At 32.1% G+C, this 26,570-nt stretch overlaps 3 protein-coding genes across 4 annotated transcripts; all 3 read right to left on the bottom strand.

Annotated features, from left to right (window-relative positions):
• Positions 1-5,243: 5,243 nt before the first annotated feature.
• Positions 5,244-8,719, bottom strand: LOC141717835 (zinc finger protein GAI-ASSOCIATED FACTOR 1-like). Of its 2 annotated transcripts, none has more exons than XM_074520042.1 (5): positions 8,362-8,719; positions 8,108-8,261; positions 7,502-7,898; positions 7,212-7,417; positions 5,244-6,830 (listed from the first exon to the last, which is right to left on the bottom strand). In XM_074520042.1, the coding sequence occupies exons 2-5, from the start codon at positions 8,241-8,243 to the stop codon at positions 6,055-6,057; spliced, it is 1,515 nt and encodes a 504-aa protein (XP_074376143.1). In that variant the 5' UTR covers positions 8,244-8,261; positions 8,362-8,719; the 3' UTR covers positions 5,244-6,054. The 2 variants fall into 2 exon arrangements, with proteins under 2 accessions (XP_074376143.1, XP_074376144.1); XM_074520043.1 differs by having other exon boundaries at positions 5,244-6,815; positions 8,362-8,717.
• A 4,537-nt stretch (positions 8,720-13,256) lies between these two features.
• Positions 13,257-13,852, bottom strand: LOC141718371 (major strawberry allergen Fra a 1.07-like). Its single transcript, XM_074520754.1, has 2 exons — positions 13,669-13,852; positions 13,257-13,534 (listed from the first exon to the last, which is right to left on the bottom strand). Exons 1-2 carry the CDS (start codon positions 13,850-13,852, stop codon positions 13,257-13,259), a joined length of 462 nt encoding a protein of 153 aa, XP_074376855.1.
• Positions 13,853-21,186: 7,334 nt separating this feature from the next.
• On the bottom strand, positions 21,187-22,202 carry LOC141716682 (major strawberry allergen Fra a 1-2-like). Its single transcript, XM_074518879.1, has 2 exons — positions 21,916-22,202; positions 21,187-21,803 (listed from the first exon to the last, which is right to left on the bottom strand). Exons 1-2 carry the CDS (start codon positions 22,097-22,099, stop codon positions 21,505-21,507), a joined length of 483 nt encoding a protein of 160 aa, XP_074374980.1. The 5' UTR covers positions 22,100-22,202; the 3' UTR covers positions 21,187-21,504.
• Positions 22,203-26,570: the final 4,368 nt, after the last annotated feature.

Raw genomic sequence — 26,570 nt, forward strand, 5'->3', positions numbered from 1 at the left:
TTTATAATCATTCCTGAAATGATTTCTAAAATTATAATGTATCAATTAATTACTGGTTATTTTTTATAAATTAATTGAACCATGCATGTATTATAATATGAGCCCAATAAATTAAAATATACCAAATTTAATTCATGGATAAAATTGGGATCCGTTTTGAAACAACTCCTAATATTGCTAATTCAATAATATTGTATTTTTTTGATAATATTAGTGTGAATGCACTTCAATTATATGACAAGTGATATTTTGTAAAAAAATTATCAATACGCTTTCTCTAACATTTTTCTTAAAATATTTATTATTAAGTTAACTAATAATTTAAAATTACAATTTTTTATTAGAAAATATCATATATTATGTCTTGGTATTTTTTTAGAATAGAAATTTATTTATTTTACTACTCCATCTGTCCTCGAACATTTGGGTGCGGAATACAAAATATAATAATTTAGGGGAAAAGGGTAAAAAATTGGATAAAGTAGTAGATTAATCAATATAAAATGAGTGAGTGTAATGGAATTAAACATATTTTTATATTATAAAATTTTATTATTTTTTGATAAATTTTGATATGTAAATAATTTATTTTATTTTTTTTATCGTAGGTAACCCGCAGCAGCTACTTTCGGGTGCGCACTGGGTAAACCCTACGGGCTCACGCAATAGCATGCAAACCACGTGAACCAAGGTAAAACCGCATTTAAGCGACAGGCTCTGACTCAGGAGTATAATCATAAATTCTCCTCCGTGAGATTCGAATCTGTGACCAGTTAGATATTTAAAAAAATATATATATATATATATATATATATATATATATATATATAATTGAACGAAACAGAACGGATATAATATATATTTATTAAAAATAATAAGGATAGAAGGATTTCAACGGGAAAGGACAATATATTAAAATGTTCATTTTCTACTCAATGGTATATGATCACTTACTTCCTCTGTTAAGTATTTTAATATATTTTGATGGAGTGGTTAAAAATATAATTTTTAAATTCTTTTTAAGAATAAAAGTAGATAATATATTTTTAATACACAAAAGAAAAATTAAAAAATCTATACCATTATATTAAACATGAAATAATAAAATTTTGATTGTTAATCGGTCTGGTCACCGTAATTATGATAATATTTAAAATGCAATAGTCTCATAAATTGATTAATATTCACAAAATATATTATTTAATACAAATAAAATTATAATATGTCTAAAGGCTTTGGTTTAAACAAAATATCGGGCCGATTTAAACAAAACTATATTATTGATCCAGTCTTATATAAAAAAATTACATATAGTTAGTCAGATTTGCAATCTCGAACTTAAACAAAATAAGGAAGATTAATAAAAATTTAAAAAATAATTCGTTTGATCGGTATAATTGCATCATCTAAAAATATTATAAAATTAAAAAAACGTTTAATCGATATAATATAATGAGGCTAATACAAAATATTATATATCATCCATTCCATTCAAACCAAAACAATATTCACACGGGGTAAAATAAATTGAAACAGAAAATTAAAAATAATTAGCTGGATTTGTTTGATATAACGGGCTTAGTCTAAAACCAGCATTTGCTACCTCATGGCTCATTCAAAAACAAAATAATAAATGCTATTGATCTCCCTAAAAAAAATATTGAACCTCGTTAAAACGAAAATAAAATTTGAAACATAATATGTTGGTCCGCATAATGTCATTAGATTAAAACATAATTTATTATCTATTCCGTTTAAAACAAAATGAGATTCACCTGAAACTAAAATAAAATTAAATACAAACTTAATATAATTAGCCCGTTGATATAACGGGTTTGAGACTAAAATAAAATAATTTATATTATTGAACTAAATATAATTTTTATCTATACTATATTATAATAGACGAATCATTAAAATTTTGGTAGTCCGTCGGTCGGTACTTGCTGAAATTACTTAATTACCCTTATTTAATTATTCTAATTCTAATTATTATGTCGATCAATTCTAATTCTAATTGATATTGAAGTTAATTTCCTCTATTACTTTACCAATTTCAATTCTATTTTATATCGAACACTATATAATTATAATTTATATTAAATTTAACTTATTTTACTAATTCATATTTTAATTCATTTCGAGTTCTATATTATTCTAATTTGTTACTTCAGGCTAAATTAAATTAAAGCAAACTAAATATAATTATTAAGATTTAGTTGATATATCATGTGAATCGAGTTAAAATAAAATAATAATACTATCTATCCTTCTAAAAAATTATACTAATGAACTTGGATTAACAAAAAAACTAAGTATAATTATTAAGATTTAGTTGATATATAATGTGAATCGGGTTAAGATAAAATAATAATATTATCCATCTTCCTAAAAAAAATATACTAATGAACTTGGATAAACAAAAATTATAATAATGAACTTGGGTATCGAGCTAAAATAAAATAATATAAACCACTGATCCGATATAAATCAAATTAATAATAGACTAAGTATAATTTATAATTTATTTATTATTTATTATTTTTATCGTAGATAACCCGTAGCCGCTACCATTCGGGAGCGCACTGGGTAAACCCTACAGGTTCACGTAATAGCCTGCAAACCACACGAACCAAGGTAAACCGCATTTAAGGCACATGCTCTGACTCATCAGGCATAATCATAAATTCTCCTCCCGTGAGATTCAAACATGTGACCAAGAGGATAGTTATCCCCTCTTTAACCAACTTAGCCAACTCTTTCTGGCAGATTAAGTATAATTCGTATCCTATTGATGTGAACTAAAAAATCAAATTTAAATTAAAACATTAATATTTTTTTTAAAAAAAATACACATAAAATTATCAATAAAACTATATCGTTCAATCAATAATATTGTTTTTTTCAAATATTTTTAATAAAATTTTAGTAAATCGATTAAGTAATCATCATGCTAAAATAATATTTGTAAGGTCCGAACATCATAGAGAAATTATATTTTTACCCTCAATAAAATAATAATTTCGTTATAATAACATTTCCCCCTTACCGATGCTATAACTTTAAATAAGTTTAAATGTTCTAAAAAGTTATGAACATATACATTTACTAATATAATTATTATGAAGTCATATTATTAAAAAATTTAAATGAACAAAATTAAGAATTGAATTCAAAAAAATTTAAAAAAATTATATAATATCAAAAAATTATGTGTGATCCGTGCATCGCACGGGTTTTAAACTAGTATTATTAAACCGTGTTAAAATAAAATTAAAATCTACTTAATTTGTCGGTAAGTTTAATGTAGGTTTTGAAGTGTGGGATAACCGGGATCTGGTCGTAACAACCGAAATTTTAAAAATTTGACAGTAGATCTGTGTTTACTATGTTTGGGTTTATATAAATATAGGTTTTATTCTATTTCTATAATATTCATACTATTTAAAAATCCACGAAAATAGAGATAATTTATTAGTCAGTATAATTGCGACGAACTAAAATAAATCAATATATGTTATTTATTCAGGCTAAAAAATTATACAATTGATTGTTGAAAAATCAAAATAAGAAAATAATTAAACCATATAAAATAAAATAATATATACTTTTATGCGGGTTAACATAATTTTTTTACCATGGATGCAATTTTGTTTACAACTGATTGGTGCTTGAACAAATTAAAATAAAATAAATATGAATATAATTAGTTAGATTTGGTCGGTATATCAAATTAAAAATAATTCGTATACTACCGATGCGAGATAAAATTTACCCTTTAATTAAAATATAATTATCTTTTATAAACACACTTATAAATAGCAGTAAAACTATATCTTTCAATCAATGATATTTCATTAAAAACTAAAATATCAGTAACTTATCCACGTGTATATTTAAATTAGCATCAAATTAAATAATTAAAATTTTCTAATAAAAAAAATTCAGAGTTTAAAATTTCAATTCAAATTCAATTTAAAAATTAAATAATATTTAAAACAATCTGTGCATGACACCTAGTTATATTTATAAGGTATGTCGGCCCCAAATATCACTATTTGGGGGAGAATGACCCTCAATGTCACTTAAAAAAAAACTTGACCCCAAATGTCACTCGAAAATGGAGTTTTGTGTTCTATTTTGCTTTTTAAGCAAAAACAGAATTTCATGTTTCGTTTTTAATTTTTTAATTTTTTTTTTTGAATTGAAAACGCAACTTCAATTTTTATTTAGGGGAGGTAAAATGCAACCTCAAATTTGGATTTAGGTTAGCGCATGTGTGATTTGTGTTTTTGTTTTTTTTTCTTTTTTACTCAAAATGCTAGATAGTATTATATTTTCAAATTTAAACTTTATTTTAACAAATATTTTATTTCATATTTTATTCGGGTTTATATTTATTTTAATATTTTTAAAATCCAGATTGAAAATTGGAGAATCTAAAAATATAAAAACGGTAAATAATTAGAGTTTGGTTCTTAGGTTTTAGGCATAAATTAGGGTTTATCTTTTATTAATTTATTTTTTAATATTTCTAAAATTCAAATGAGAATTGTTAAACCTGATATGTTAAAAATTGTTGAAATAGGGCCCACGATTGAATTTTAACAAAATTTATTTTAATTTTAAAGGTTTTGAAAGCCAATAAAAATATATGCAAATAAAAAATATTAATTAAAAATAATTAAAAACGTATTTTTAAATTGTGTTTTATTGTTAAAAACGTAATATTAAACATTGTTTAAGGTCTTCAAAAATGACTTAAAATAATGAAATAAGCCAAAGAAACAAAAAAGAGAAATAGTTAGAAAAAGTGAAACACTTATTGCATTTTTCATTTACTTGAAAACGTTTCAAAACGAGATTATGTTATACACTGACATTGCCATGTTTTTAGAAAATAACATTAAGGATCATTCTATCCCAAAAACTGACAATTAGAACCTTTATTCTAAAAGTAGAGGGAGGATTTTTGGAACAATATTTAATTACGGTGTCTACACTTGATTAACGGGGGATATAATTTCAATTTATATACAAATGGGGATGAGAAAATTTATTCTCATATATATTCTTACATGAACGTCTCCGTGACTCCGTGTTTGTAGACAGTGCTGCATCATGCATGTATTCTTATTGTGCTCATAATTTTTTTAAAAAAAATTGACTTATAATTCGATGGATTATGCGGAAAAGTTAAAATTTCTATAATGCGTATAAAAATATCAATACGGTTGTAAGCATTGATCCCGAATTTTGGCTGTGCTAATAAGAACGCAGTACCATGGTCCAAAAAACAGAGAGGAGGAAACAACATCCTACATTGTTTGCTCCTAAAAGTAAATAACTAAAAATTAAAAGCATTGCCATGTTTCAAACAAATTAGTTGACCTTACCATTCCCTAATCTTCTTCTTTTTAAGGTGCCTCCACCACAGTCAGGATCTAAAACATTGCACTTCTTCTGCTTGTAGTTAAAAAAAAACACATTATGCAGCATACCAGATGTTGTATTTAAGGGGCCGATTCGGAGTTGTGGTATCTGGAAACCATTTGTCTAGTTGTGCTGGGCCAAACTTCCCTAACATGTGTTACTTTTGTTCAACGTCCTACTGATCATCCCTGAACCGAAGACCAGCCCCGATAACTGCTTTACTTACTAATGGCAGCATCAGAGATTTTGTATATACAGACAGAAATTGCATATACAAATTACAGATCATACATAAGTAATGCTTATGTCTATGGTAGTATCTAAAGCTCACAACAAATTTTGTATAGAAGAACTACATCAAGTGACACGATGTTTACATAAATAAAGGAAGAACCTAATAGGAATTAACTTCTACAATAACATAATTCACGGGCAGAGAACTTAAAATGACTCAACCGGCTATGTGCTTGCTTTGATTTAAGGCATTAGCATATATGAAATATCTTACCAAATCTATTTGTGCTATTCCATGATCCTCCGTGGAGTCTAGCTTCTTTTTTTGTGTGTCCAAAAGTGCAAATCACTGATGCATTTTGCCACTCCGATCACTTCTCAGTTTTGTCACGAACTCCTCCCATATTTTTCTCCTGAAAATTCTGCATTTCCATATGTAGATGCAGGATCAAGGCTGCTACCAATTGATGTCATCAGAGCCGATAGTTCACCCGTTGGTCCACCACCAGCTGCCATCCCCAATCCCAGTAGATCAAGAGTAGTATACTTCGGATCAAATACAGATGGAGTTCCCATCATTAATTCTTTCAAACCTGAACCCCCATCATACGGCAGACCAAGTCCTAGCCCTGCAGCCAATGATGCACTCCCTGACTCAAATTGTTGTGCATTCCAGTGTTGCTGCCCAGTGGAAGATGTAGAAGAAACAACTCCAAGCCCTCTGAGTAAGGATGCATTTGTTGCAGCTGCACCCATTTGAGCTGCTTTTTGCAGTAACGCAGTTGCAGACATTGCTGGCTGTGGTGGAAGGGCATATTGCCTACACTCATGCCCCGCAGTTCCAAAGATTGAAGACCCGTGATTGGTTGCGAGGCAAAGGGAAGTTGGTTCTATTGATAACGATGGTCCCAGGTCATGCATTGGATCAGCTTGAGCCGTAGCATGAACAAAATCAGTAAATCCACTTGGTTGAGAATGCATGCTTCCAGACGCTGTAGATGAAGCAAACAAGCTGGCAAAAACGGTACTTCTTGTACTCCCATTGTTGCTTGAACTGCTACTGCTTGCAGTCAAACTAGCTACCTGGACTGGTGTCGGTGTGTCATCTATAGCCTGTGTTGATTGGGGAATAGGATCATCTTGTGACTCTGTTGAATCAAAAGCTAAAAAAGAATTAGGCAAGTGGGTTAGTTAACACCAGCAAGAAAAAATTGTCATTAATAATTGAATGATATGAAGGAAACGGAGAGTTCATGATAGTTCAATAGCTTAGCTTATATCAAAGATATTATGTAAAACCCATGTGGGAAACCGTATTTCTCAGTATATTTGCTTCCCCCAAATTTCAACAAGTTGGTGTCAAACATTAACATATGAAGACAAAATAGGTAGCAGACAAAATAGCACTCCAACAAGCTCCAAAAAATCGAAACAGAATTTGTTGGTCACTAACCAAACTTAGACCCAACAAAACTCTATTCTAAAAATATAGCAACAAATTAGCAATATGCCATCACAAAAATTAAAGGTTCCAGATAAATAACCTGGAGTTTGATCAGGCAAAATGAGAGATATCGTAGGACTAGATGTCGGAACTGAAGGAGGGGATTGCACAGGCGGCGATGGCGGGGATGGATCGACAGTTTGAGGGTCCGGTTCTTCTTCCACGCTGGGAGGTGCAACTGGTTCTTTGGCACTCTCCACAGCTAAAGCATCGCAGAATGCCCTGTGTGTGATAAAACTATCTCTTCTGCACTTGATGACAAGATAGCTTCTACTTCAGAAAAAACAAAATACAGAAACATAAACAAAAAAACAGAGATAAAGAATTGACCTAGAAAACAAAGTCCCACAATCACACTTATACTCTCTAGTGCCGCAAATCTTTGAGTGAGCTTTCCAATCAGATTGAACAGCATATTTCTTCGAGCACTTTTCACATTTCCACTTCTTCTCACCGTGTTTCCTAAAATAATGCTTCTTTATCCCCGTAAGATCGCCCAATGCTCTAGAAGGATCATGATGAACACACGATTCCTCAGGACAGACATACACTCGCTTACGTATCTCTTTACTTGTCCTCTGCCTTAACTTCCATGGCAAATTATGTCCTCTTCTATGAAGCTGCAAATTCTGATCACGCTGAAACCCTTTATTACAAATTTCACAAACAAACCGATTCGTAGCCATCAAAGTCTTTGGGGACAAAGCAATAACCTCTGCATCTGGATCTGCTCGTATAAACAAAAATCAAATAAATCACATTCTACTCCCCTTCTCGCAATTCCCATACCTCCCAAGCTCAATTAACTTCAAACTTAACAGATCTCTATAATAACCACTATTTAGTATTTACCACACAATTCAAACATACAATATCTACACAACTCACATAAACATAACATAAACACAAATCATCAAGCTGGATTAAAAATCTCACCAGGCATTCCGGGTAAATTACGCTTCTTCTTCTCCGCTTTCGGGGGAGGCATTTGATTACCGGAAGAGGAAACACTAGCATCACCGGAAACAGTGGAATCATTCACAGCAGTGGAGCTATCCATAATTTCTGGCATGACAAGTATTCTTGAAAGCTACCAAGAAAAAGCAAATAGCATTTAAGTTCAACAATAATTGTAAGTAAAAACAACAAAAAATTAAATAAATATCTAGGGTTTCAAAGCTTTAACTTACATCCACCAGTCAATCTTGAATTTTCTGTGACCCCACCTAACAGCTATCAATAATCATGTTCAGACTCAAACCCAGATAAAGAAACACGATTTTAAACAATACCCATATCTCAAAATCTCTTCTTTCTTAACTTTAAAGCTCAGACCAATTCCGATTAGCCGGAATTTAATCTCCGGCGAGCACTAAAAATGAAGTAAAGTTTAATTGAAGGAGATTTTGACTTTCCCAGATAATTATATGGCAAGATAGAGTATGTTTTGGTGATCCAAACAGTGGAGATTAGAATAGGAAAGCTTAGTGAATGTGGAAGCTCAAAAATGGAGAGATGGTGTTTTGAGCATAATATTAAATTTTTTTCTAATTTGTCTGCTAAGCAATAAATAAAGTTGAAAAGTTGATATGGTCCACGGCTCAGCTTCTAATACAGATTTACTGTTTTATAATCACCGGTTGAATTGAATCTTATCTTTTGTGTTGATTTACATTGTCTTTTTTTATTTAAAAATGTTACTATGTTTTTTGGACTTTTGGTAAACTAGTTAGAAGTATTATTTAAATTAAAATGGGAGCTTGGGAAGTGTTAGTAGTAGAAAAGTTATCATTAGCATTGTTCTAAAAAACGGGAATTAGCATTATTCGGTATAATAATTTTTTAGTGATTAATCGATTAATCGGATAATTGGTGATTAATCAGATTGATTAATCGAAGTATTAATCGGATATATTTTAATAAAATATAAAAATAATTAATTAATTAAACTAAATATATAAATTTAAGAAAAAAATATAGTGATTAATCGGATTATAAAATCGAATCGGCGGAATATATTGAAATAATTAATTAGGTAATTAATCGATAAAATCGGTGATTTTTAGAACAGAGTGAATGAGCCGTGTGAGAAAAGAGCGAGAAATGTAACTATTTGGTAAAAAAGTTTTGATATAACATAACTGAACGTTAATCTAAACAAATAAATCTATATGTTAGAAGTAAAATGTAAGAGCAATGGCAGGGATCTCGTAATAAATCTTAAAATTACTTATGTATTATTATTAGAGCGGGCAATCGGGTCGTGTCGTGTAATTTCGTGTTTTGTGTACGTAAACATAAAACCCATATTCGACGCGAAATGATTTCGTGTACCCTTATGTGAAATCCATATCCGATTCGAATCGTGTCGTGTACTTTCTGTGTATATTAAACAAAAAATTAATATAATATATATATACATATAATATTAAAAAAACTATTTTAATGTATAATTTAATGAAATATGGAAAGTGTATATATGAATATATATATTTTTACATAGTATTTTATAAAAACTTGTAAATATTTATATTATATACATAAATATATGCATGTGTTATATATATTAATTTATAAATATATTTATCTTGTGTAATTTTGTGTGCTTTCGTGTACATAAATTGAAACTCATATCCGACACTAAATCTATCGTGTAATTTCGTGTTCGTGTACATTGGTGTTTCGTGTACCAAAAATTAAAACCCATATCCATATTTTTTGTGTCGTTTCGTTTCGTATTCACGTGTCGTGTATCAAATTGTTCGCTCTAATTATTATAGGCTTCGTTTGTTTCGATATAATTCAATTATATAAGTTGAAATGTTTTGGAAACAAAACAAGTTATTATTGTGTTTGATTTGTTGTATTTTAGATTAGTTAAGAGAATTTTAAGTTCCAAGATTTTCGTAATTAACACAAAAAATATTAAAACTTAGTTATAAAGGTCTATCATCATCATCACATGTTACATAGCAATATAAAAACATGAATTATTTATCAAATTTAACTGCGCATAGTAATTAACCAAATACGATTTTTCTAATTAATTTTAAATTTGTAATTGTAACTTAATTACTAAAAAATTAAAATTTTTATATAACCACATAATTGACGAAACAAACGAGAACATAATTCATACGAAGTCCTTTTTTTGTTACTATATATATAGTCTATGCTTTTTCTTTGTTTTTTGTCAAGAATATTTTCACGTAAATATAAATTGTACCGAAATATAATGTCCATCATGAATGATATTTTTCCATTAAAGAAAGTTTAATATCTAATCGAAGGGAATGTAAAATGTTCCCGAACATTTACATAATAAAACATTCATTATTGTAAAACACATACAAGATTTACATAATAAAACATCATTATTCCAAAACACATTCAAGAGCTGCAGCCTGCAAGAGCCATATATTTTATTATAATTTAAATATATATATATATATTCTCGACTTCTTATTCCATTATTAAAACTTGAATTAGAGTATAAAAACTTTAAATATGTATTTATTAAAATTTTGAATTGAACATGAAAATCAGACAGAGAGAAAAATAGAAAAAGTATTGAAATTTATTACAGTTAACCCCGATATTCAAATGGAAAGGATTAAGAAAACGAAGGTGATGGAATAAGTTTTAATTCGAAACTTAAGTTAGTTTAGTTGACTTTGCTTACTAACAAATTTCAGCATTAGTAATTTAGGAATATCACATATCAGATTGAAACAGGAAAAAAAATACAATTAAGAAATTAGAAAAAAAGCTAGCCGGCAATCCATGTCCCACCCACCCTTTACCATCACATGCATTGACTTGGATTCTAACTTAGTTTAATTAATTAACTAATGGTTGTTAATGACTTGATCCTGTTGAAAGTTTATTTTAAAGCAAGAGAATTGCTAATAAGGGGACCTGAAACTTCACTTAAATCATCAGATTCTTGTGCTTTCAAAGTGGTTAACATGATAAGGACCCCTCCTTAGATCTTGCCGACTACAAACACTCCCTTACCCTTTTTTTGTGTTTTCTGCAGAGGCATTTGGTATTAGGGTGGCAATGGGGTACCTACAGGGGACCCATGGGAGCTCCGGTCCCGCCAACTCGGAATAACCCCAAAATTTTAATATAAAATTTTAAAATTTTTATCAAAAATTATTTTGGTCCCTAGATTTAAAAAAAAATTAAAATTGAGAATTGATTCTACAAAATTTTATTGATTTTGTTAATTATTTCATTCAAAATAATATTGATTAGATGGAAATCATGGAATTTGTTGATTAATCTTAATAATTAATAAATAAATATATAAGATAAAGATAGTACAATTTGAAACAAAAAAAATGCTTAAAACTAAAGTCTAAAAACAGAATTCCAAGCTTGTGCATTCACAAGACATGATGAAAGCTGCAACTCGAAAAATCAGGCTAATTTTCTTGAGATGTTAAAACTTTTGGCTTCTTACAATCCTCGAGTGGAAGAAATAATTTTAGATAAAGCCCCCAAAAATGTCACAAGAGAAGTACCTCAGATTATATGAGTGAAATGGGCTGCAAGCCTTGTTTCTTAAAAATTGTCCTTATGCATATTACATTGATTGTGTAGCACATCAATTACAATTAGCACTTGTGGCTGCAACAAGAGAAGTACCTCAGATTCACACTTTCTTTCAAAATATGGTCTTTATTATCAATATGGCTATTACTGATCTATTTTGTCGAGCATTACAACAAAAGTCTCAACATATTTTAAATGCCATGCATCTGGTTTCTACTACAAAGATGTTGATTCAAAAATTGAGAAGTGATGGTCGGGAGAGTCTCTTAGAAAATGTGAGATCATTTTGTGAACGACATACTATCTTGATTCCAGATATGAATGCTCCCTACTTTGATGTGCTTAAATCTCTTCGTCGACAAGGAAAATAAAAGCAAATGGTGACAATGGAACATCATTACCGAGTAGAAATCTTTACAGCTGTCATAGATCAACAATTACAGGAGCTAAACAATAGATTCGGTGAACAAATGACGGAGCTTCTCATTTTAAGTGCATCACTAAATCCTAGGGATGGTTACAGGTCTTTCAACATAGAGAACATTTGCAAGTTAGCTGAAAAGTTTTATCCAAAAAGGTCTTTCAACATAGAGAACATTTGCAAGATTTATTTGGAGATTGCGGAGACCATTTCTGCCGAGAAGATCATTAATTCTTTTTATTTGATCAAAGAAAGGCGTGCACATCTCAAATAAATCGGTATGTTTTCTAGTTTTATTTATTTTGGTCCCCGATGTTAGATTTCTGGTTCGCCCCTGCCTGACATAGACAAAAGTGTTGGTAAATACATTATCAAATCTTCTGGGACAGGTTCTAGATTTTGTAAAGAAATGAAGTTGGAGGTTAATATTCTGTCATATTTTAAAAAAGTTTACCATTTTCTCTCATAAGTTAGTTTTATTGTTGGAATCGAGATTAGCCTGTTAAGCAAAGGTCCAAATAGTATGTTTTATTGGAGCTCTGTAAACTTAAAGTTTTAGTAGGACCGATTACCTGATATGATATCAGAACTCAGAACTTACATCATAGTAGTCATAGTATATAGGTGAGGATGTCATGTTCTGGAGGTCACAGTACTGAGATAACATCTGAGTTCCCATAAAAAGTAAATTTCTAAACCGACCTAATCAGTAATAGTATCAATAAATTCACCCCAGGCGCAGAAACAGTCACTCTGGCGCAGAATCATCAACAGGATTGATCAAAATTGACAAGCTTACACACAAGAGGATGCCAACTAAACTAGAACAAAGTTTTAATCAAGTGTGTGGGATAATTCTAGGCTACAAGTACCCGGCAGCATTTGGAATCACTAGTCTTCAAGTTCAGGAAAGACTTAAACCGTAAACAGAAGTACTTCCATTATTTCACAAGATGCAAATACATAATTTTATTGGACTGCATATGGATGAGACATATAGTCAAAACCACTAGCTCCTTATTCCAGAACATAAAGGTGGAAACTAGATGTAGGCATCAGGGTGAACAGAAGACTTGTCAAGACATGAAAATCTAGATGTAGGCATCAGGGTTTTGGAGAAGGCGGGCTTCCACAACTTTGTACATCATCAGTACCTTTTCTTTGCCTGCTTTGATGTCCGAGCATAAAATCCCCATCACTGTAGTACTTGCTTGTCACCTTAGAGATAGTGCCACCACTTGGTGACAACTCAAACTTAACCTCGTAAGTTATTTTTTGAAGCTTTTCCACCAAGGCATCTCCTTCCAATAACGTATAGTTATACGTGTACTTGTCTTCACTCATCTCGTCAATATGGTACTTCACACTGCTAAAATCGCGGCCTGCAAGAATATTGATGTATGTCAACTAGTATATATGATCTATTCACAATGTTTTATAAGTACCTATATGTATGTGTAGAATCATGATCAGAATTTGCAAGAATGCAGTGATCAATAAGAGTTAATGGACTAACCATCAATAAAGTTGACTTGCTTGATGCTTCCAGCTCCACCATCACCTTGAACAAGCTCAATGCTCTTGATACCTTGTCGCAAGAGTTTCGGAATCAAGTTGTGAGAGTCAAGGATGGATGCCTTGAAGAGCCTTGATGGAGCTACAGGGGAACTGTACTCATCAGTGAAGCTAGCAAAACCCATGATTTTATTCGAAAATATTGGTGAAAGAGAGTATATTAGATTGGATTAGTGTTAGTGAAGAAGAAGAACTCTTGTAGGTTGGTTAGAATGTATGGGAAGAGGATGGTATTTATAGAATAGACCAGTAGTTAACACGAAAAATGAGAACATGAAATATTCTGGGCATTGTCCATTTCTCCAAACACATTAAGCAATACTATGATCTCTCTGAAGTATCTAGAGATCATGCCACAAGAGCATTGAGGTAAAGAGTAAAGACACATATTGGTTCCTATTAAGATTGTTTATCTTACATTTATTTGTTAATTGAATGTGCAAGACAAACTTCTGGATCTCAGCAAATTGAGAGAAGCATATACATAAACAAAAAATATAACGTACAAAAGAGTTTAAAGATTTCAAAATACTCGTTCGATATTTAGTACTCTCACTTGGAAGAAGTGGTTACAACATCTTACACTCTTACAAGAATGTCAACAATAATCTAATTTCTGTCCCGTTGTAGTCATGCCTATTGGCGTACCCCTGAACTTTTACGCCCTCCTGTTTTAACAGTGGTCTGTGCAACTATTGACATGTATTTATGCAGTCACTCAGAAGCTAAGAGATTATGTAGTTCATGTTGGACAAACTTAGTATTTTAGACTAAGTTGTGAATCATTTTGAGACTCTATATGAGTGGGACACATTATATGTTAGTGGTGTGTATTTATTGGAACGTATTCTTCTCTTCGAGGGGATTCCAACGCATATTAACACGCTCAAAATGAGTAAAAGGTGAATGAGAACTGATGTTCCAAAGTTTTACCTTTTAATATGAAAAGTGGTTTTGTACCACATCGAGAGTAGCACAAACATATTCCTTAGTTTTTCTTATAAATACCATGTACCACATCGAAAAGAAAAACAAGTCCTTTCAAGCCTCTCTTTATAAATAGAGTCTTAGGGCACCAGTTTTATTAAGTCGAGGAAATAAGAGTCATCTCTTTCATTCTCGGTCTCTTTAGTATTAAATTTTTCCAATATTCCGGTGATAGTTCTCGGGCTCAGTTCAAGTTCGCTGAGAGTATATTCGATCTATCGATTATACTAGTATCTCGTTTTATCCTGGGAAGCAGGTCGCTAAACACGGATGGTGCGGGGCGAAACTGCTTTAAGGAGACAGTTTTCTGGACTCGAGATTAAATCCAATCTCTGTTTGTTTTCTCAAACCCTTCTCCTAATTTAATTGTTAATTCTCATATGCTTATGTGATTTAAGAATTAACAATGTTTTTGTGAAGTAGTTATATATTCAATATATATATATATATAACAATGTCTTTATCGTACAAGATTGATAACAATCTTAAAGCAGTTATCTTCAATTTTCATACTTTCTTGTGAGTAGACGCAAAAGTCAATTTGATTGTTTAAATTGGATTTATTTATGGGTATATGAGTGGCCAATATTTGCCTCATTAATTAAATTAAATTTAGTGCGTTAATTTCTTTGATCACTTGTTGCCATGTGCTTGAAATTAATATAAATTTGATTTTAAGTGGTGCTTTGTTTAAGCATAACAGGTACGAGGCAAAAGTAAGCACAAAGTTGTTGGATAATTGGTTTCTTATAAGGCTATTGATGCTTTAATGGTTATTGATTTATGATCAACTTATATTCAAGTGGACATATTTGGTGACATCTCTTTCGGGTTGATCATTATAAATTGGTAGATTAAATCCAAATTTATAATTCGTCCATGTTTTTGCTATTAATGGATAGCTTATTATGTTTTGTTAACATGGTGATTGATTTCTTAATTCTGAATTGATTTTGGAATTATTAGTACACTGATACAAGAATCATATATGCTATAGTTTACATGCATGTTTGCAAGTTCATAACATGATATTGCTATGCAATTAAATGATATGGCTACATAAATGTGACCCTTCATGATGGAACTTGATTATTTGGTGATTAATTTTTTAATCATTGTTGAGTGATGATAAGGCATCAATTATTATTGTTTAATCTTTAATAATGGAGTTATATCACAAACTTGTAATACTGGATAGAATGCAGTAACATGTTTGTTGTTAAATAATGTGACGAGGTGGGCAGCTGAAGTGAACCAGATTTACAATTGCTCAGGATTCTCCACATTAAAAAACCTAATGGGCCTGGAGTACAGGTTATGGGTCGGCACATAAATTATATTTTTCTGGTTGGATTTTTCCTCCAGTTAAATAGTAATTTCACGTGTTGGTGTCGGTCTGCTGCGGCAGTGACACACGAGCCTATTATAGTGATCCATGTGATACTTAATACGGCGAATATTGATATCAGTATTTATGCTGAACTTCGGAGAGAATCCGAAAAGTTGTTAACCCTAACGCATCAGTTGATCAAGGATCACTGAATGTGGGTTTATTGAAGATTTATGTTCTTCCTTGGGCCTTTTCTGGTTGTACCAGTAGGTGAGCCATAAATGTAGGTTCGTGTGAACCATGTAAATATTTTCGAGAAATTCGGTAATTGAATTTTTAATGATAAGAACTACGGGAAGTTCTTTTAACATGATATTAAAATCTTATAGGTTTTAATGAATAACGTAAAACCTGCTCAGATGAGAGGTAGTGACACGATACGTGTTTACTGTCTAGTTTGATAGTAAAACATTTGTCACTCGTACTCGTAGTCGAGTCAATATTGAAGCTAAATAGAGAGATGTGTGCTCTATAAACTCAAGGGTAAATCCAACTTAATACAGATAATTAAGATGGTTGTGAATAAATTTGATGATGAATAATCACCGGGCAAATTCTGTTTGCAACGTGAATATTCATGAGGTCGTTGCACCTTACTCGCATTATATAAATGGAGTAGATGCAGGCTTGAGTTGCGCTGTGAGAGAGATGCAAAACGATTGTGATCAGCTCAGACTATCACTGAATTTGAGGATATTAGTTACGAAGGGCTAATCGTTCCTTAAACATGATACCACAGAAGGAAATAATTAAATTTCCTATTAGTTTTGGAATATTTTCTGACATTCTGTAAAATATTAAAATTGTGGGGGTATCTAAAATAGAAAATTATTGAATTTTCTATGAATAGTGGAATGTAATGAAACATTCTTGAAAATAATTGAAATGTGGGGGTATCTCGAAACTTGATACCAATACCTCTGTTGGTAGCATGAGATCCAAAATCAATTGAGATATTTTGGATGGATACATAGACAATGGTTGAGTCTAATAATATCCGATATATGAATCTAATTTTTGAGATTCGTAAGAATACTATTACAGAGTTTAGGAATGCTTATGCGATAAGCTAGTAGATCCTAGTAGATCTGTAATTAAAAGTCATCTAAATGAACTTACGAGTTATTGGATGAATGTGAGGATGAACCTGCAGAGAGCAAAAGACTTGGATAATTGCTAGTCCCGAATGTCTTGATAATTTGCTTGAAGGTGAACTCGTAAATTTAATAGAAGCAATGCGCTTCACGTATAATTTCTTGATAAGTGAATATATCAAGAGAAAATTTGACTATTACTGAGAGTCAATAAATCAAGATTTTCTAGCACGTGTACTAGAAAATGGATTGTGCATGTTCTCTCTATGTCCTTTGTGGGGGAAAGGACGTTAAGAAATAGAGAGAGTGGTTCTGTTTGACAGAATCTTGTTTAAAAAAAAATATATAGATCTTCTTACGAGATAGAAGCATTAGGACCCAGATGAATTTTTAAATTGGGAAAATATATCTGGGTCTGAAGGAAGTATAAGGTCAGACTGATACAAAAAAATATTACAGTCGAAAGTGATGACCTTATATAATTTATGAAATATTCTCGAGTTTTGAGAATAAGGTTCATTAAGATGATACTAAAATTATCGTATAGTGAAATTTAAAAGTGCATCAATGAACATTGAGATGGTCTTTCTAAATAGATATTTGGAGAAATATCTATTTACATGAACCCGAGGGTTGCTCTAGATAAAGCAAGAGTAGAAAATCTGTATTTTCGGTGATCATGTTGAGTGAAACAACATTGACACGAAATAATGGCATATTAAATTTGATATTGCTATGATAAGCAATGGCTTCAAATAAATGACATGGTTGCCATTTTGAGGACGCTCAATATTGGTTGCTATGTGAATAAGGATTGCCAGTTTAAGGACGCTTAAACTCGGTAATGATGCAAACTGAAATTGCTGGTTTTTTGGGACGCTAAAAGCTGGTAATATCAATAACAAGTGAAGCCTTAAGTAATAACTAGTAAAGTTATTTCATAAATATGAAATATGTCAATATGAGATGTCAAACTGATTCAAAATCAGAGAATTGACAAGTGTGCATGTGTTATTTACACATGATATGCAAGTCATAATTGATTGCATGTGAGTGATCTGATCATTACGAGAAGTAATGACAACATGATCATCTCTGAAAATCTTGATGAGATTGAAAAGTTTTGATTTGAAGATTACAATCTTCGTGACTTTAAAAGTTTTAGATGATACATGTCACATGTTGGTGATGTGAATTTTGAAGAGGTCAACGAAGCTAAAGTTGTCATAGCTGGAATGGATTTATATATATCCAAGCGTAGATGAACAATGATCTCTCAAGAAGGATTGCAAGTCTGTTGTACTTTTTAAAATTGTACAAAATTAGACATAGGCTACACAGTTGGTAAACTGGGTAGATGCACGAGTACAATGGAAATTGGTCACTTGGAAGTGATTGCAATGAGATTTAAGGTGTATGATATGTGCTCGTGAGCTTGGACTTCAATACGAAAGATATCTAATTGTACTATGTGAATATAGTATGTAAATTAGATATTTGACTTTAAGAACTTAAAAGTCATTCGAGAATACATTTCACACTTAGCAGTCGTGTCATGGAAATCCTAAACTTAGCTCGATTCATGATGGAATACGAGTCTGGTGCATAAAATAAATGCAGTTAAAAGGCCGAGTAGCCACTTTGTAAGGATATTCCTAAATGACAAGGAAAATGTGTCTTCAATATGCATATATCGTGTAATCAATATGCAAATTGGGAGATCACATTATTGTGTATGAAATGGTATGTCTCACATCTATGATGAGGACATAATACCATTAAACAACTATTCTCAACGAGAATTATCATGATTGACTATGTAAAGTTAAATGATAATGTTTGGATCCACTAACCAGATGGTTAAACTGAGCGAATCTGTTTAAGTCAAGGGAATCTAGTTAGACCGAGAGATAGTTGTCAAATCATTGAGAGGAATGGGCCTTGCCTATTGCTTAACGGCGTCATGGTGGACACCCAACCTTGCTGACTGGAGATCCCAAGAACTTGGTTCAATGGGACAACTAAATCATGATGACCAAATCACTGTGGGGGTAACCCCTGGCCTATTTCTATGATGATGAAACAGTGAGACCCGTAAGGTACGAGGCTAAGCTTTATGCTTTTAATGATCTTTGACGAATACAGGGATTTCAAGTTTGAATACATAATATTCGGTTAAGTAAACGCGGGTTACTCTATAAGATAAAGATCACCTATGTAAGAGAGAAGTATGACCGCTTCAAAGGAGAATTGCGAGGCACAATTCTTTAGAAACTCTTGCAGAACCAGGACGATGTTCCAGGGCCAAAATGGACATAATCATGAGAACTGAATGAGTCAGGAAAGATATAGTGATGAGTATGTCATCGTTTACACAAACGGTCGAACAGTTCAAGGACATCGCGTCATACTGTCTACCAGTAAAGTCGATATACTTATTCGAGCGAAGGTTCAAGGAGCATTCTCTACCTATCGTATGCTATATCCGACCGCCGGAACTATCACCAAGTCAAGCTCCGCGTCTGTCTGTCTATGTGGTGTCTATGTGGTGCGTGCTACTGGACCATCAATCTCATTTGTGGGGGATTGTTGGACAAACTTAGTATTTTAGACTAAGTTGTGAATCATTTTGAGACTCTATATGAGTGAGACACATTATGTGTTAGTGGTGTGTATTTATTGGAACGTATTCTTCTCTTCGAGGGGATTCCAACGCATATTAACACGCTCAAAATGAGTAAAAGGTGAATGAGAACTGATGTTCCAAAGTTTTACCTTTTAATATGAAAAGTGGTTTTGTACCACATCGAGAGTAGCACAAACCTATTCCTTAGTTTTTCTTATAAATACCATGTACCACATCGAAAAGAAAAACAAGTCCTTTCAAGCCTCTCTTTATAAATAGAGTCTTAGGGCACCAGTTTTATTAAGTCGAGGAAATAAGAGTCATCTCTTTCATTCTCGGTCTCTTTAGTATTAAATTTTTCCAATATTCCGGTGATAGTTCTCGGGCTCAGTTCAAGTTCGCTGAGAGTATATTCGATCTATCGATTATACTAGTATCTCGTTTTATCCTGGGAAGCAGGTCGCTAAACACGGATGGTGCGGGGCGAAACTGCTTTAAGGAGACAGTTTTCTGGACTCGAGATTAAATCCAATCTCTGTTTGTTTTCTCAAACCCTTCTCCTAATTTAATTGTTAATTCTCATATGCTTATGTGATTTAAGAATTAACAATGTTTTTGTGAAGTAGTTATATATTCAATATATATATATATAACAATGTCTTTATCGTACAAGATTGATAACAGTTCATGAAAACTCTCATCCTGATAATCACACACATACACACATGGTCACTAAACTAGAAGTTGATGTTTCATAAGAAGGTAAAATTTAATCTAATTTGACAGGCTTAGACATTAGAGGTTAACAAGTACACACTGGAGTTAATTTTAACAAGTACGGACAACGATTGCAGACTAAAAGTATCCATCCGCACTTGGATTAACAACTCTTCAATTTCACCTAAACTGCCTGAAATGGTAAAATGAAACAAGATTTGACAAAAAAAATGTTTTATTTGAGCTCTTCAGTAGCGATAAATGGAAAAGCTGGAGCATACAGAATTGTTGATTCCGTGAAGACACTGGTCTTAAAATATTTGGAATTCTGAAATGTGATCAAATAATAAGAAAAATTCTTGGAAACAAATAAATTAGGAGCCCTTTGAGGAACTACAAGCTCCTTCATAAAATGCAGTAATATTGAACTATTCCAGACCCGTAGTTTCAAGTAATTTTAGGAAGCAATTTTGTTTTCTATACCTCATAACGTTTCTAATGATCAAGGTGATAGGTTGACGATTGCACTATACAAAATACGGATACAATGTCAAACAGAAGAAACTTTCAGGCCACATGAACATACAACTAATAACATACCTTTTGTAGAGTTCAAAAAACCAATGAGCATTACAGACCATATGCTGGCTGCACCAAACTAAACTGCAGAGTAGCTATCAAGATTACTAGTGTAGAAGCCAAAATTGCACAAACTAGAACACCAGCAATTGTATAAAGACAATTTTCATTCTTTTTTAGGATGCAAATACAGAATTTGAAACATAAACGGAATACAATAGTCTCAAAAAACCACTCGCTCTCTTTATTCAAAAACAAAAAACCAAAACCCAAACTTTATAAGAACACAAGAAACCATAGAACGACTATTTCATCAATCCAGAACAGAATAGCATACATGTGAACCCTCTGGGGAGAACAGAAGACTTGTCAAGCAACGACAATCTAGGCGTAGGCATCGGGGTTCTGGAGAAGGTAGGCTTCCACAACTTTGTACATCATCAGCACCTTTTCCTTTCCCGCTTTGATGTCCTCTTCCTTGAGCATGAAATCTCCATCAGTGTAATACTTGCTGGTCACCTTAGAGACAGTACCGCCATTAGATGCGGACTCAAACTTAACCTCGTAAGTTATTTTTATAAGCTTGTCCACCAAGGCATCTCCTTCCAATAATGTATAGTTATACGTGAACTTGTCTTCACTCAGCTCGTCGATATGGTACTTAACACTATTGAAGTTGCGGCCTACATGAGGAATGTTGTATGTCAATCAGTAAATGATAATTATTCATGTTTTACGAGAACTCATATGAATGTTCATAAATCATGAGAAATTTTTAAGAATTAAAGAACTAACCATCAATAAAGTTGACCTGCTTGATGCTTCCAGCTCCTCCATTACCTTGAACCAACTCAATGCTTTTAATACCTTGTGGCAAGAGTTTAGGAATCAAGTTGTGAGAGTCAATGATGGATGCCTTGAAGAGCCTTGATGGACCAACAGGGGAACTGTACTCATCAGTGAAGCTAGCAAAACCCATGCTTTCTAATAGATGATATTGGTGCAACTGAGGATGTTAGATATGATCGGTGAAGAGCTGTTATGGGTTGGTTTGAAGACATGGCATGAGGATGGTATTTATAGGAGAGACAGAGCTCTTCTTCAAAGTATACAGTGACCGGTTATCAGAAGAAAATGAGAACAAATATCCCAGTGTTTGTCCATTATGACAACATTACGAGATTATTCACATAAAGTAATACTATAACAACTCTGTCAAATCGATCAACCATTTGGTTCCTAATAGAATGTTTGCCCAGTAATGATTTGTTTATTCAAATGCACAAGACAAAATTTTGGATCCCGACGTGTTAAAAAGAAGCATGCATCTATGATACTCCCTAGGTTTTTTTATATGATGTCTAATTTTGTGCACATATTTGATCATATAGTTAAAATAATAATTTTTAAAATTTTCTTTTTCTGAATAAAAGTATATATCTAAAACTTTAATTTACAAAAAAAAAAATTTAAAAATTATTATTTTATATATACGGTCAAAACACTTAGAATTGTGTGTTAAAAAGTCAAACGACATGTAAAAGAAAACAAATAGAGTATGTATAATGATAAATTATAAACAAAAACATAAAAAGCACATGCAACAAATTCCCATCAGAATCGAGAGTGAATGACTTCTAAACACCATTCTAAAAATTCCCGATTTAACTGATTAATTCCTGATTAATTCACTACAAATTATCTAATCGATTCAATTTTTGAACCGATTAATCCTTGCGAATTTTTCTTTACTGGAGTATATATAATTATTTATTAAAATTAAAATACTGTATTAATTTAAATATGAATAATTATATAAATTATGATAATATATATATATATATATATTTGTTAATAAATAATTAATATAATTATAATAATAGATTAAATATAATTTAATATCATAATATATCCGATTTTTACTCCGATTACTCCCCAATTTTCAATTAATCCCAAATCAGTAGCTTAACTGATCGTCCTTGATGGTTACAACATTGCTTCTAAAGATTAACATTAGTGCCTGAAATGTAAAAGGAAAGCCAAATTAGAGAAAAGTGTGTTTATAGGCGAGTTATAGTTGGCATGAGCAAGACAGATGTTTCGTGATCAATTTGATACATCGCGCCCCTTTTAGTGACTCACGTGATTAATTGAACTATGAGTATAATTGACTAATTTTATTAAACGGTATTTTACGATAGATGCTGATGTGTTTAGAATAATCCGACGCGGCAACATATTTTTAACGTCTGTTAGGTTAACCTCAGTTAAATTAAAATAATCAGATTTAACCTTAGCCACGTGAAATTAAAAGATGAAAAAATAATTTATTTATACCATCATCGACATAAGCTCAATTAGGGGAGAAAACCCTATATCGCCTTTGCTCTAAATGGAGTTCACCTTGGTCGGGTGTAACAGCCCAAATCCGGGGTCAAGATTTGTTGTCACTAAAAAAATCTTTACATAAAATAAAGTAATAAATAAATAACCCCTTAAAATCCGGATCGTTTACAGGTTATGGTATGAAATAAGAATCTAACCTTCTACAATTCACAATAACTACAATACAAGTTTAAATACCTTTACGCCAATGTCCTTATCTTATTTTTCTAACATCTTTGTCTTCTCGCAGCGGAGATCTCTCTAAATTCTGTTGTCTAACGAAAACTATTCACTTTTATCTTTATCTGCTTCTGAAAGAAATAAGAATTTACAAAGTAAGAGTGAGCCAAAAATGCCCAGCAAGTATATAATTTGAGTTTCAAGCATTAGTATTAAAAGAAATTTTCCGGACAAAAGCTTTAAACAATTTTAAACAATTCTATTTTAAGAGATTGAGCGAATAAACATTGGTTATCACCCGCCTTTAATTATAAATTTAAAAGTGACAAGCGATTCCCAGATTCTTCTCCAGAATCAGGGTTTTGTCCGGTTTTGAAATAATAAACTTTTCGAGAGAGAATGTCGTTAATGGAGATCAACAACAAATTAGACTGGACACTAGTTCACACTTATACCCTGCTGATCAGTCAGGATATAGTGTAGATCTATACCCAACCGTATATATCCATTCGAATACTCAGGCATTATCGCCCAAGGGTCCGGTCCATCTCCGACCCATAGGATCCAGCTTATCACTGGCCCTCACAGTAATCATCTAGCCCGTAGAGTATTTTGATGTCAAATCATTTTGATGCCAAAACATCCCAACTCAGGGTTCGCAAATAACCCGAAAGAATGGGTATTTGCTCAAGAGTGCAATCGATAATATAAGAACAATAATGAAAGGAATTTGCATAATAAGAGTACTTGCAGCGAAATATAAAACAGTTAACTATTCTGAACTTAGAATATGAACGAAGAAATATTTGCAGTATTTTAAAAAAAAAGTTCAGGAATACTTGCCTTAATAAGCTTTAATCTCTATTATTGGTTGACTTTGGTTTGACTTGAACGTTCGGCTTTATCGTCAAACTATTATCCCATTTTGGATATGATCCCAACACTTAGGCCCTTCAATTGAAACTTCGTTGATCTCAACGATTAATCACTAGATCATTCCTAGTCCGATGTCGATACTCGGGTTTTCCGTCTAGGGTATCTGAAATACCCTAATTCAGATAATTGCTTAAGCTTAACATCAAATCGCTATCACTTCTACACATATGGTTTCATATTTAGACCCGTATTTATATGTATTATTGAAATACACATCATATTTAAGGTTCACATCTTCGAATTTTGGTTCAGGGCTTATTTTCAGAAAGTATGTCTATTCGTTGTTTTGAAAATAGTATGATGATTATAAAACATTTTGTCACATCACATAACTAAATTCGTATAATATAATTATATACTTTTGTTCAACATCTCCGATAATTATAGGTTATGTTCCCGTATTTTCGGAATTAATTTCCCGAAAATCGGGCAGCGTCTCCTTTGTTTATTGGCCTGCCCGTCGAGTCAATCCGACGTCAAATCCACAACAACAACATCCAATCCAATTTGCAATCCCAAACGCCGGTACAATTTTATTTATTTATTATTATTATTCGTACTTTTATATATTTATTTATATTTTTCTTTTCGCAATTAATTTTTAGCGAACTAAATTTATTTAATTAATAAACATAGGACTCATATAAAAATCATCATCGCCCACCATCGGCTCGCCCAAACTCATCGCCGACGGCGATAAAATTTACGGGTTCCAGTTATATCGGGCATCCTACGTAAATTCCATCGATTAATTATAATATTATTCGCACGAAAATCTTTTTATTTCACGAAATGTTAATCAAATAATTCCTGCAAAATTAATGAAATATATTGAATCATGGAATTCGAAAGGGACACAATTAACAAATGGCAACAGCAAGCAATACAGTCCAACAGAAATCAACAGGAACAACTCAACCGGAGTAACAGGTGGCCGGAAATACCATGTGGCCGGAAAACACACAAACGCACGCACCCAATTCACACATACACACACGGTTCACACACACACACACATAGATACACGAATACACACACACAACAGGTATATATACAGACGCACACAGACACACACTTAAACACACAACACCTAATCGATACTCCACATATGCGCGCCACCATACCCACCGCGAAAGCAAGGCAGGCGGCGACGGAACACAGAGGCGGCGACCGAAAAACACGGCAGAAGAACAAGGGAAACTTACCCAAAATGGAACAGAATAAGAGAGAATCGATGGACAGAGGTAAGAGAAGAGAGGATTAAGAGAGAGATAGAGAGAGAGAGAGAGAGAGAGAGAGAGAGAGCGTGAGAATTGAGAGAGAGAAGACAGTCGAGAGAGGGGAAAAAGGGGCGCGTGAGAGGTGAACAAACAGGGATCCAAGTTTATATTTATCCGATTTTTATTTGTTATCTTTTTAGCCACTGCCCGAAACCTGATTTTTATCCCGTAATTAATAATTTAACACGTAAATTTACAGGTAAATATACCTTGAAAAGTTACCAAATAAATTTCCAAAATCCTCAAAATAATTTAAACCCGATAAGATAAAGGTTTTCGAAATTTTTAAATCATTTTTGGAAAGCGCACCAACCCGTATTTTACAATTAAATGAGATCATAAAATCATTTGAAATTAAATAATCAATAAAATATTGATTTCTAAATTTTATAAACTCCTAAAAATAATAAATAAAATTATAAAATGACAATAATAATTTTAGAAATAATTTTAGCATTTATGAGAATAAATATTCAATAAAATCATTTTAAGAACAAAATAATGCCATACAGTTCAATAATTAATTATACCAATAAGTTTCGTATCCAACAATTACCCAAAATTAACAATAAAGTAAAACACAGCTAACAGCCTCATCACATATTTTATTTGTTTAATAATCCGATAATTACATTTACATATCAGATCCGAAAATAGGTTACTTAGCCG

The sequence above is a fragment of the Apium graveolens genome, chromosome 4 (genome assembly GCF_009905375.1).
Source record: "Apium graveolens cultivar Ventura chromosome 4, ASM990537v1, whole genome shotgun sequence".
NCBI lineage: Eukaryota > Viridiplantae > Streptophyta > Magnoliopsida > Apiales > Apiaceae > Apium > Apium graveolens.